General features: G+C 44.8%; 1 protein-coding gene across 7 annotated transcripts in view; it reads left to right on the top strand.

Annotated features, from left to right (window-relative positions):
• The window catches only part of PEX14 (peroxisomal biogenesis factor 14), a 140,442-nt gene that overhangs the window by 35,896 nt on the left and 91,585 nt on the right, over positions 1 to 12,961 (top strand). For 6 of the 7 annotated variants that reach the window (XM_033432919.2, XM_004272381.4, XM_033432920.2 and 3 more), the window contains one exon: positions 12,392 to 12,476. In XM_033432919.2, the coding sequence (XP_033288810.1) occupies positions 12,392 to 12,476 (85 nt within the window). Of the gene's footprint in view, positions 1 to 11,975; positions 12,003 to 12,391; positions 12,477 to 12,961 lie in introns of those variants that run through there. The other variant, XM_033432918.2, reaches the window with a different exon arrangement.

The following is a 12,961-nucleotide window of genomic DNA, read 5'->3' as shown; positions in this document are numbered from 1 at the left end:
TCTCGCTTTATTAGGCAGAGTAGACTATAATTCAATCCTGATGACTCAGTATCATCATTTTAGATGTACATGTTTATATTGTGTTGGAAGTGTAGATTCTGTTTTCAAAACCTGTTGAAATATAGATCTGTTGTGTATTTGCCCCTCCTCTGAATGACCCCATCTGTGCCGAATGACCCTGGACTGATAAACTTTTTGAGTTTTCTGTTTGCTTTTCATAGACGATTCTCTCCTGACATTTGTTGCTAGGCTTTTTTCACTATCTGGTCTTTGGTCTGTGAGTATCTCTTGCTAGCTGGCTCAATTCTCCTTTCTCATTTGCAGTTTTTAATCTTCTGTGATTTGGACACCATTTAACTAAGCTTGTATACGAAATAAATAATAAGTAGTGTGAATAAATCTTTGCTATGTGTAATATATGTGGAATTTGTCATTTCTTTTTTGACAACAGCGATTTCTTCTCTCTTTCCCTCTCTCCTTCTCCTTCTTTGTTGGTTGTCTCCTTTTTTTGATTGGGTGAGATTGGAGAGCCGAGCTCTCGAATGGTTGGTTCTGGTCCTTGACCCTTGCCCATTTCCCTGGCCTAGGTATCATAGGCTGCCTGCTGGAGTCAACTGGAAATTATAAAATGATGCAGCTTGGAGGGTCCAGAAGGCCATCTATTTAAGCCCTTATCTTACAGAAATGAAGGACGCTGAGGCACAGAGTCGGGGCGTGAGGGGCCGGGTTTGAGGACATAGCGTTAGGGTTGGACTCGGTGTGCAGGTTTCTTGAGGCCCGGCCTGCTTTCTGCCCTGCCACTCTGCCACATTCTGTTCCCTGCCAACTTTGAACATTTGTTTGGCTGCACTGGTTCTTAGTTGCAGCACGCAGGGTCTTTAGTTGTGGCATGCGAACTCTTAGTTGCGGCATGCACGTGGGATCTAGTTCCCCGACCAGGGATCAAACCCAGGCCCCCTGCATTGGGAATTTGGAGTCTTAACCACTGGACCACCAGGGAAGTCCCTGTTTCCTACAAACTTTGAGCAAAATGTGTGTGAATGAGGAAATAGAGCGTTTGTGTGAGGTAAAATCATGGAGGAAAATTCTCTGCTGGCTGTGGGCAGGTTTAGGATTAAAGTACATAAACCAGGGCTTCACTGGTGGCACAGTGGTTAAGAATCCGCCTGCCAATGCAGGGGACACGGGTTCGAGCCCTGGTGCGTCAAGATCCCACATGCCGTGGAGCAACTAAGCCTGTGCGCCACAACTACTGAGTCTGCACTCTAGAGCCCGCGAGCCACAACTACTGAGCCCACGTACCACAACTAGTGAAGCCCGCGTGCCTAAAGCCCGTGCTCTGCAATGAGAAGCCCACACACCGCAACTAAGAGTAGCCCCTGCTTGCCGCACTAGAGAAAGTTCCGTGCGCAGCAACGAAGACCCAACACGGCCAAAAATAAATAAATTTATTTATTTTTAAAAGTACATAAACCAAAAAAGGCTTCTGTTTGTTGCAGTGTTTGGCTGTGTTTGCACTCAAAGCTGATATTGATATTGTAGGAGAAGCTTTAATCCTTTCATTCAAATTTACAAGAAATGCTGTTTCCTTTTAGTTTAAAAAAAAAAGTCCAAGAGAGCATTTGATTTGAGGAACCGAAAGTCTAGAAAATGTATCCGGGAGTCCTCGTCAATTTGGGGCATAATGAAATATAAAAAATACTCAATAAAAGCTCCTTTATTACTTTAACTGTTTAAATGTGGAGTTTTTAGCCATCAGGTTAATGTTTTGGTATCATTTTTTTATTTGATTGTGAGCACTTTTCCAGGTAGCTCTGCCACTAGAGCGCTAATCAGATTCCCACAGATGAATGGTGCTAGCTGCAGCCTGACATCACCGCATTTTTGCTTCGACATTATTTTATTTGGTTTTCCTGTAAAAGTTAATAACTCTGTGTCCATGTGTTTAAACAGGCAAGAAGAGAGAGAGAAAGGACAGTGAACAGAAAACCATGAGTGATGTCTCAGGAAGCTTTTGCCAAATTGAGGAGATGTAGGGATTTTTGTGATCTCAAAGTCTTTCACCCTAGCACAATTGGGGTGTGGAGAATCAAGAAGATTGCACAGCAAGATGGTGATTCTTAATCCTTCTGATAACAAAAAGTGAACCTCTGTCTGTTTCCCAGACAGAGCTGGAAGGAATTAGAAATGAGTTCCCATTGATTTAGAGGAGGAGGGGGTGCTCAATAGGACGGATTTGCTTAATGGTGAAAACTGTTTTAAGTTTTGCGTTAATTGTAAGTAAAATACATGCTCATTTTAGGTGACCAGGATTGCTAGGAACATCAGATGGAGGGCAGAAAGACCTTCCTTTTTATCTTCCTGTTAGAGGTAGGAGACCTGTACTGAGAGCCTCATGGCCAAGATGGCAGTGGTGTCTAATAGGCCTTTGTTGAATCGTTTATTTTTTTTTAATTTTTTTCTCCTTTTCCTTTGCGGCACGCGGGCCTCTCACTGTTGTGGCCTCTCCCGTTGCGGAGCACAGGCTCTGGACGCACAGGCTCAGCGGCCATGGCTCACGGGCCCAGCCGCTCCGCGGCATGTGGGATCCTCCCAGACCGGGGCACGAACCCGTGTCCCCTGCATCGGCAGGCGGACTCTCAACCACTGCGCCACCTGGGAAGCCCTGAATCGTTTATTTTTAAAAGTGTATTTGTTTATTGGAAGCTGTGGTTGTTGATGATAGGAATGTTTATGGTGTTTAGTGAAAGGTTACTGAATGGTTCAAAGCCATGATGATTACCATTTAATTCTTTCTGTGTGCAGCGGATTTTTTTGCTGAGCTAAAAATTTCTAAATTGGGGTTTATCAGAGGAGGCAACTGGACTGATATCTCTTGATTTAGATTCTCTTTCAAATTTACATCTTGGTGCTAAAGACAGTCTGTGGGTACAGATCTGACAATGGGTACAAGAATCAGTTCCACAGTCCTTATCTCAGTGCCTCCGAAAGATGTGTAAAAAGCGATGACTCATTCATCATCCGTGTCAGAGGCATGGCTTGTCTTGCTTCTCTGTGCTACGCTCGTGTGGGTGAGTTACTCTTGAAGTCGGCGAGAGAGGCCTGACCCATGTTAGATACCCTTTTTTAGACAGTTGAACTGGCCACCAGCTTACTTCAAACGGATGTGACCCCACTTGCTGCCAGAGCTGGTTCCCCTGATCTTACTGTCTTGGCAGAGGGTCTGTTCCTGTGCACTCCCAGGGGCCAGTGTGCTTGGTGAAGAGGACGACTTTCCCCTGAGAGGAGCTGATTTCATTTGACTGTTTGAATAGAAACAGTTTCTAGGGCCTCATCTGGTGGTGCAGCAGTTGGGAGTCCGCCTCCCGATGTAGGGGACACGGGTTCGTGCCCTGGTCCCAGAAGATCCCACATGCCACGGAGCGGCTGGGCCCGTGAGCCATGGCCGCTGGGCCTGCGCGTGCGGAGCCTGTGCTCCGCAACGGGAGAGGCCGCGACAGTGAGAGGCCCGTGTACCACAAAAAAATAAATAAATAAAATAAAATAAACAGTTTCTAATTCCTGTCATCTTACTGTAAATTTGAAGATTTTTGAGTGCCAGCTTTCTCTCTATTCTGAATCATACTTTTGGAACTTGTACTTCTAGTTTTTCCCTCAGGCCATAGAAGAATCTTAGATAATAGCAGGAACCAGGACTTGGTGGTCTTCTCTTAGTAGCAGATCTTAATTGTTCGGACTGACTATAAAAGCTGGGCAGTGCCTAGAATGAGAGAAAATTGTTTTTTTTGAGAGAAAAGAGAATTGTTTTTTTCTGCTTTCTAGAGATCTGAAGACGATTTAAAGGCTACCCACATTTGTCATTTCCAAGTTTTTTCTTGCTATCTTTTTGGATTCGAGCTGTTTCTGAGCTGTGACTACTACTTTTTTGGTATTCAAATCTATTTTTTAACATTTAGTCTTTCTCCAACTTTCTTGTAGGATGTCTGGTAGGAGTGTCATTTAGCGACTCCTCAAAGTTTTAGGTTTTTGCTCTATGTGGGGTGATGCTAGACAGAATTCCCTGATCCAGAGCTTATCTTCCTTGGAATCCAGGAGCCCATCTTGTTGCCCTCAGAGCAGAAGGTGCTCAAGCCACCGTGAAGGGACCCCGCCCTGCACCACCTGGTGGTCATCTATTCAGCGTCTAACCCCCAGTTAACTTGACACGTGAAGGTGTCACTGTCCATCTTCGTCCCCTTCCTAATCATCCCACATCTCAATAGTGCATATGCTTAGAGAGAGCTTTACCAATCTCTGTCTGGCCTGGCTTCAGAAGAAGTGGGAACCGAAGTTTCGTCTGCTGAGCATGCGAAGGTGCTGGAGTTTGGGAGAAGTAACCTTCGGAAAGCATCAAATTCAACTTGTGGTGGAGAGAAAGGGACTAGGAAGTAGAGGCAGTGGTATCTTTAGGAAGGTCCTGGGCACTGTCTGCTACATATTTTTAGTGTTGGAGTCACCAGCCACTGCCACTGAGTGAGCTCACAGTCCTCCTAGGGAGCATCTTGGACACTGAGTCATTACATTCCTTTGGAGTGATTCAGCTCAACAGCTTGACACCTTCATTAATTTTACAACATGAAGCCTGGGTGCTCTCTGCTTCCTCTTTAACAGTGCAGGGGAATTAGAAGAATATGGAAAATACAAAAGCAAGGGAAACTGGAAAAAGCAGCAGTCAACGCGCTGTTGAAAGGCACCGTGTTAGGAAATCGAACTCCTTGCCTTTTCTTGGTATCTCCTGGGACCGAGCACCCAACTCTTGCCACACAGTGCTGGCACACATAAACCTTTTTCTTTTTGTTCCTGGCACGCCCGCCACCCTCCAACTTGCAGCCAGCTCGTTTGCCTTCTCTGCCGAGGTCACTGCTACCGTGATCCGTGTATAATGGCATTTTCCTCCTCTTTTCAGTGTGGAGGCTATTACGGTTTCTTCTCTAAACAGGACTTCAAACAATTTGCTGCCAGTTGGATTTCAAAGCTAAGGAAAAGGCAAATGTCATCCTTTTTTTCTCTCCTCTTTGGGTAACTGCTTTGTTGGTTGCATCAAAAATTAGAGGGGCTGCTATCTAAATTCAGGTGGGGATGCATGGGGACAGGCATTTAAATTTGCTTTTCTTTCTCCCTGAAGGAGAAAATCCTTTTCCTTCTCAACCTTTCCTAAAAAGGAACTTTGATCTTCTCAACCCAGAAACAAGGGTTTTTATTTCCTCTATGGCAAGCATGTGCACTACAGCGCTTTCCATGGCGTAGTTACGGTTGCCCTCTGCATCAGCAGCTCTGCTTGTCAGGCTTTGCTACTCAAGCACCAGCTCCTTTGGGCTGCAAGTTGGCACCCAAAGTACTCTCCAAAGTCACCCTTGTGTCCCTAAAATCACTGTCACTTGATATTAAATAGTGCCTGTTGGCTTAAGATGCTTTTTATTTCCACATACATTTCTGGAAGAACTAGTTTAATAAGATAACAAAACAATGACATTCTGACAAGTAGTTCATGCAATGTTTTTAACTAGGGCCAAGAAGAAAAATTTACACGCAGAGATAGTTCACTTGGAAGGGTAGTTGTTGTGCATATGACGTTGCCACTCTTCATAAAGGCTTTTACTGCGTATATCAATGTGTTTTAAGAGAGACTAGGGTCAATAATGCATGCTGTGGAATTCATGCAGATTTACACAATAGACCTTAACAAATATTGTGTTCTATCATGTCAACTCTGTGCACTTCTACCAGAGATATTTTATTTCTTTAATGTGAAAAACAAAAGGACAGAGGAAAGTAAAACAAAGGAAATTAGGGCCCACAGCTTAATTAGTATAGGGTTGTAACCCAAATCAACAATGGGAAGGATACAATGACAAAACCCAGGAAATTCCAAGTTGAAAGAGAGGCTCTTTCCGTTAACTCCTTGAGCACCAGGGCTCTCGCTAGCTCACTGCTCACCCAGGTGCAGGAGGCTGGCTCAAGTACAATTCACTGTCTTTATTTTTGAACTTCCTGGCTTTTGTTGACTTTCCCCTGTCCTTTTCCCCCTCTGATGTAAATGAAACATACCTTTGTGTGTGTGTGTGTGTGTGTGTGTGTGTGTGTGTGTGTTAATTGTAGATAAACGGGCGAAAAGTACATCTTGATTTTGTAACCCTCAGAGAAGGAGAAAGAGGGGGGAAAAATCCCTGTCACTGTCATCTGTTCATTTTTAATGAGCAATTTAAAAAAATTGAAAATAAAAGAGGAAAATGAATAGGTGTTGAACCAGCCCGTGATATGTAAATGCCAACTAGTAATTACCTAAAACCTCAATTTTCATTCTGTTTCATCTTGCAAAACATTTCATTTTCCCCGAGTGAAAACACTTCGTTCGGGCTCGCGTGACGGCTAGGGGGCACTTTGGCTCTGCGCTGCGGCCGCCTCGGCACGGCCGGCTCAAGGTTATTCCCCTCTTGCCATTCCAGTGGCTGTGCTCCGAGCGGGCGTGGTGCCCTCCCCCCACTCCCACGAGTCTGGTTTCGGGGAGCCTTGTTCCTCCTTGTCCTTGCAGAGGATCGTATTGAATTTTGGCTGATCGAGCCTTCCTCTGCATATTAACTTTCCCCTCTTACCTGCCTGCTAGACCCTCGGCTTCCCAGAGTTGCATTTCACACTGTGAGAGCAGCTTTCTGCCAGACTCCCTTTCTCCCTTGGAGATTTCAAATGCAGCAGTCTCTATATTCTGTTTATTGCTTCCTCTCCTTCTTCCCTTTTTTTTTTTTCTTTTCATTTTGGCGGCTGGGGGCAGCTCTCCTGCCACACTTAGAAAGATGATTCTGACATTTCTTTGGCATACTCATAGGTTTTCTCTTATTCTGCTTTAGGATCTGACACCTTTTGGATGTATTCGTGCAGGATCTTGGAATGTGGGTTGGGAATGCCCCTGCTTCAGGGTGGTTGCCCTCCCCAGCCTGTTCCCTACCTAGGAAGAGGGCAGGTAGAAATGAGAAACAACGGTGAGCCTGGCTGGGACTGTCAGCCGCAGATAAGAAAGAATTCTGGATGCAGAAAACCAGAATTATGTTGTCCTAGAACCCTGGAACCAAGAGTGCTTTGCCTGGAGTCTCAAGGAACACGGTCTCTTTAGTGAGATATATAGCTTCATAATTAGCCCGTTGCATTTTTTCACGAGTGCTAGCATCAGCGTTCTACGATGTGTTTCTCTGATTAACAGCTGCTTTGCAACTATTTCCTTGTGCCACTGATGACCATATTTGTCAGGGAACTCCTGACAGAGTACTGATTTCTTACTAAAACGCAGCATTTCTGTTTGAAGAGGCGTCTCTCATTCTAGGCACTGCCCGGCTTTTATAGTCAGTCCTTGTTAAACCTTGAGTTGGCTTTGGTCTAACGCTTGTTAACAGGATTCTGGGTATCTATCTACTTCAGAGTACGAGCGTAGGAACCTTTCACGGGCAATTTAATCTTCTCAGATGCGCACGTGTGGCTCTGCAGTGTTGGAATGGGGTTTTGGACCTGCGTGTTGGTCATTTTCTTTTGCCCTCTAGTTGTGATCTGTCTGGGTTAAAAAGGACTTGGCTTTGGTTGTTAGTGTCATTAATTTTTGAATATTTTTAGTATTTTAAAATGGCTAACGAATGCTCACATTTTTAGGAGATAGATGTGTATGTAGCACACAGGAGTGCCGGAACTGGTGACATTCCAAATATGTGTCACTGGAGACAGTGCATCAGTTTTACGTGTCAGGTGCAAAGTGCCAAGGCTCCCTCCAACCCCAGGTTCGTTATTAGGCAAGCTCTGTTCTCCCGTCCCCCTTGTGCAGAAAATACAGTGTGCATTCTGGAGATTAGAGTGTGCAGGTCTTTTGTAGGAGAGTGGAAAACACCTAGGAAGCATCTCTTGAGTGAGGACTGTCAGGAACCTCGCTTCTTCTCACCAGGGATTACTTACCCTACACGACGCATTTAACAGCACATAGTTCATCGTAGATAGCCCCTGAGTATCCTGTATTCCATTGATTTATACAGTTACAAATCCGGGTCTCTCAAACACAGATCTCTCTCAATTGGCCAATCATAATCATCTTGGATCCAAAGGTGTTTTTCAACCTGAAGTCCCCTCCTTTTTTCTTGGGTTACTGGAAGTCACTCCAGTGTAACCACTGCAAAGGCGAGGATTTACTCCTCTTTGCACCTTGATTTATCTCTAGCTTTAAGTGATGAATGGTGAAAATTAGCAAATTTCCCTAAAATTGCGGAGTTGATGGTGACAGGGTTATTTTATTTTGCTTTTTGAGGGAGGAAGGCAGAACAGAGGGTCACAGGAATAGGGGTGATGAGAAACTTTGCTTCTGTTTTCTTCTGAGTTCGTCTCATTTATTTATTTATTTATTTATTTATTTATTTACTTTGGCGGTACGCGGGCCTCTCACTGCTGTGGCCTCTCCTGTTGCGAAGCACAGGCTCCGGACTCGCAGGCTCAGCGGCCATGGCTCACGGGCCCAGCCGCTCTGCGGCATGTGGGATCTTCCCGGACCGGGGCACGAACCCATGTCCCCTGCATCGGCAGGTGGACTCTCAACCACTGCGCCACCAGGATAGCCCCGTCATCTTTATTTTTATGAAACCAGCTACTGGTAATTCACCGTGCGCTCATTAAGAACTCTCTTAGTGCAAGAGAAGGGGAAAGGAAGGCCAATTCCATTTTTATCACGGACTCAACAGCAAGTGGCTTCAACAACGGCATCAGGTGCTTTGCACCAGAATTTCCCCTGGCTTGCTGCACTCCCACAATGTGTGCAATAAAGTTCCCGCTTCTGTTTTACATCTTTGACACTGAGGCGGAAGATTTGGCCTGAATTTGTGTAATTTAGTTGGGCACAAATATAAGCCATGACTAGTCACATTCATATCCTAATTAGAAAATCAAACGATAGTACAGGACAGGCAGCAGGCACCCCATCATTTCACCCAACAAAAGCGTGTTGTGTGTGTTGGACCTCTGCAGAGGGAAGAGTCAGTTGAATTGCTTCATGAAGTTAATGAAAAGTGTCCAACAATAGTCGAGTGAAGGATGCAAACCGAGGGCACTGTCAGTTATCTAGAGTGTTCAAATCGTTGCAGTATGGGGAAAGGTTTTGGGAAATCTTTTACCGTCTGTGTGCGAATCATAGGGCTTGTAAAATTCTACGTTGGACGGTCCCTTTTCCGCCCTATTGAAGTGCCAGGTCCTTACAGGAAGAGAGGAGAAGAGTAAAGAGTAGCAGAAGAAATAATTAGCGGAAGGAGAGGGGTTTTTGTATCTGGACATCTTTCTTATGAAGCACATTATGTTGAGGCTGTTGGTTTGGATGCTTCATATTTTTACATCTGGCATAGTGATATCGGTGCTGTTAAATATGTGATTCGCCTGTCGCCTGCTTTTTCCAACAAAGATCAAGAGGAATGTAAACAGGCCCCAAATATACTTTATGTAGGTGTTCGACAGTATTATTTTATATGGCTTGAAATTAGTGAATGGAAACTTTAAAAGAAATTGTTCATATTTTTGCAAGTTTGAAGTGTGCCAGGACTTTGTCAAATTCCCGTTAAAATAAACACATCAATTTCACCTCCCTTCCAAATTCATTTATATTGCTTTTTTAAAAGGTGTTTTCTACTTTACCTGATGTTTAAATTGGATTCGCTCGTTTATGCTGTTCTTTGCTCTATCCCCCACGTTTTTCTTAAATGAATTACTAATGACAGAGCACTCCATCATTCCCTCTCTACAGCCACTTTAAGGAAAGCATGGTGATCTAAACCTTTTAACCTATTAAACATGATTTTTCCCAATTGAATCAGACCCACCACAGGTGTAATAACTAATCATTTAAACTACACCTGCTATTATGTATTTTTAAGCCATTATGCGTGTTGGATAGATGATAATTCATGTTTATTGCATTGTCCGATGGATCCGTTTTGCCTACACTAGGCTGATTAATGTATTTAAAGAAATAAGAGATGCAATTTTTAAAAAAAATTGATGGAATGCGCCAAGCACTGCATTGAGTGCACCATTAAAACCATCAGAACTTTGCTCTCTGACCAGAAATGCATATACCAAGGACTGTATTAAAAAAGCAAGGTGAAACCTGTGCGTTTTAGTGGTGGGATTCTGTTATCTTTCTCTGTCATGGAAAATTTTGGAAGGAGGGAGGAAAGGTTTACGCTTCTACTGGTGAATGTCAGGAGCTGTGCTGTCAGTATCTCTGGCTTAAGACCTGCTTGTCCACAGTTCCTCTGACACCTGGGACACGTACCAGGGCGTGTGGAGCCTGCCACATGATACAAATGCCGTCATCGTCTTGTGCATTGAAGGTGTACTTTTTCTCCAGGTGAAGAACAATTAACCCCGAGGCATCTGAGCTGTGCAGATTGGCCTTGACCCCGCGGGGCCTGGGGTGGTGTAACTGTGACTAGGCCTCTCCTCCTCTTGTTTTTCTCCTTCACCACTTCCCCTTCGCTCTTATCCCCTTTCCATTTTCTTCCGCCTTCCTTTCTGTTCCATCTCCTCTGCTCGTCCATCTGCCTTCTTCTTCTTCTCCTCTCCCGTTCCCTCCTTCGCCCCACTCCCTTTCCTTTTTCTCTCTTCTGTCTTTCCCCTTCCCATCTCTTCGTTAGAACGCATCCATTTTGTTGATGTTTGTCAGATTTTTCTTGATTTCGGTGCAACCTGAGGAGATCTGGTCGAGGGGCTTGGGGGTGCGTATATAGTTTTGGGGTTCTAAAATCTTGAACATCGATTTTTCTCTAGTCCAGAACTGGTTGGTTGTCACTGCAGTTCATGATGGTGGGTAATACACTCGCAGTGTTGGACAGATTCTAACCAGTCTCAAGGAGCACTCGTGTGTCTTATCACTGACAGGCCCAAATCTGCCAGTCTGGGTACCTGAGTCCGTCCTTGAGGGAGAGGGTCTGAGGCAAGCCTCCCATGGAGGGATCCCAGGGAAAGTATATAAGAGAATTGCCCCGAAGTTCTTTCTTTCTGATTTATCCTATCTTTTGTTACCAGAGAGGTCTGTCTGGTCTCAAGATTAAATTCATATAAAATATGAAGAGGAGATTTGTAACTTGTGTTCAATTTATAGCCACAGTACTTTCTGTTTGAATCTCTGTTCAACTGCTGCCCTTAGTTTGAAGGATCTTAGAAAATTTCCTTATATTTGGCCCCTTAGAAATTTTTTCTTTCAACAACTTATGAGTGAACTGCAGGGCCTGTTGACTTTACCTGTACCTTGAGACTACATCATTCTTTTGGTTTTTTTTTTTTTTATTCTTTTGGTTTTGATGAGATAAATAATGCCAGTCATTTACAATGGCCCCTTTCCTATCGGGGGGCAGGTTGGCATTTCCCACCCGTTGGACTTAGTGTCCAGGGTGGGGAGCAGACAGGCGGCGTGCAAGCACATGCTTCGTGTGTGCTGAGTGATGTGAAGGTTAATACCATCAACAGTTTCCCTTCCATCCCCTACGTGGCTCATTCGTACGTAGGAAGATTTCATTAAATAATATCATTACCAGAGGTAGGTAGATAATCTGTCGGTCTGCCAGCTTGTAGCCATGAAACCCCAAACTTTATCCTTTGATGGCTCTTCAGAATTCAGCTCCATTGCATAAGAGGGACCAGTGTGAGTGGCTCTGTGTGTTGTGTCTTACAGAAGCCTTCCCAGCCAGTGTACGCTCAGCGCTTTGCCAGTCTCTGTCTCTACATCATGGTCTCTTCCTTTCAGACGCTAGCAGCGTAGCTGGGGAAGCAGCCTGAACATTAGAAGACAGTGCAACTGTGTCTTCAGTTACATGGTGCACACTGTAAGCACTGAAGAATTTAAGAGAGTGGGGAGACCAGAGATGATTGCTTATTTAGGGAAGGCTTCGAGGAGTTAACACAGCCTGTGGAAGGGCTGTGCTGCTGCTGCTGTGTGTGTAATGTTTACACAGGTAGAGGCAGGAGAGGGAGGCCTTCTAGAAAAAGGGCATGGTGTGGGCACAGGTGTCGGGACGTGGATAAGCACGGCCAGGGGAGGGCTACCTGCTGAGGAGTGTGAAGAATCAGCTTGAACAGGGAGAACAGGAAAACATTACTGCAGCTCTTAAAAGCTAGGCCGAGGGGATTAGATTTGATAGAACCAGATACAGGAAGCCAATGAAGGTAGGGAACCAACATAGTCTTTTATTTAAGCAGATTTTAAATGTGAGAAATAAGTGGTTAATTTGACCACAGTATTGTGCTTATTTCTATGGACCTGGGATAAACTTGTAGGATTTTTAATCTTGAAATGCAGACTACTGACGTTTACTTTTCTTCTCTGTTTTATCTCCCCTACCAGATTGCCACAGCAGTGAAGTTTCTACAGAATTCTCGGGTCCGCCATAGCCCACTTGCAACCAGGAGAGCATTCCTTAAGAAGAAAGGTACAGGTTCCCCATGGCCTTGCGCAGTGGCCTGCACAGAGGGGCTGGGGGCAGGGCGGATGGAAGCCATAGTATTGATGAATGATCTCCTATAGCTGTCCCACTGTTGTACGGGTGGGGGTGAGGGGAGCCCCCTGGTAAGGATGCAGCTTCTTTGCTTACAGTAGAGCAGAGGTGGTAGGATTCAAATAATTGTGAGCACCAGACGTAAGGCCAACAACTTAGCCCAGGACAGCCCGGCACAGGCTGCGTTCAGCAGCAGAAGAGGCCCATGGATAAGACTGGGGAGGACTCCTGCTTTCTGGTCTGTTCTTCTGATAATGACCCTGGCTGCAGAATGGCTGGCTTTAGGTTAGGAGGTCAGCTGCTTCAGTAAAGAATGAGGAAGAAAGAAATGAAGGACGAGGGAGATGAGATGACTACACAAGGTCAGGTTAAGGTCAAGCTTGGGGTCAGTCTGATGTACAGATTGAAGTGGTAAATTA

This window comes from Orcinus orca, chromosome 1 (genome assembly GCF_937001465.1).
Source record: "Orcinus orca chromosome 1, mOrcOrc1.1, whole genome shotgun sequence".
Lineage (NCBI taxonomy): Eukaryota > Metazoa > Chordata > Mammalia > Artiodactyla > Delphinidae > Orcinus > Orcinus orca.
Note: the sequence above shows the minus strand (reverse complement) of the source record. Positions and strands in the feature narration are given on the sequence as shown.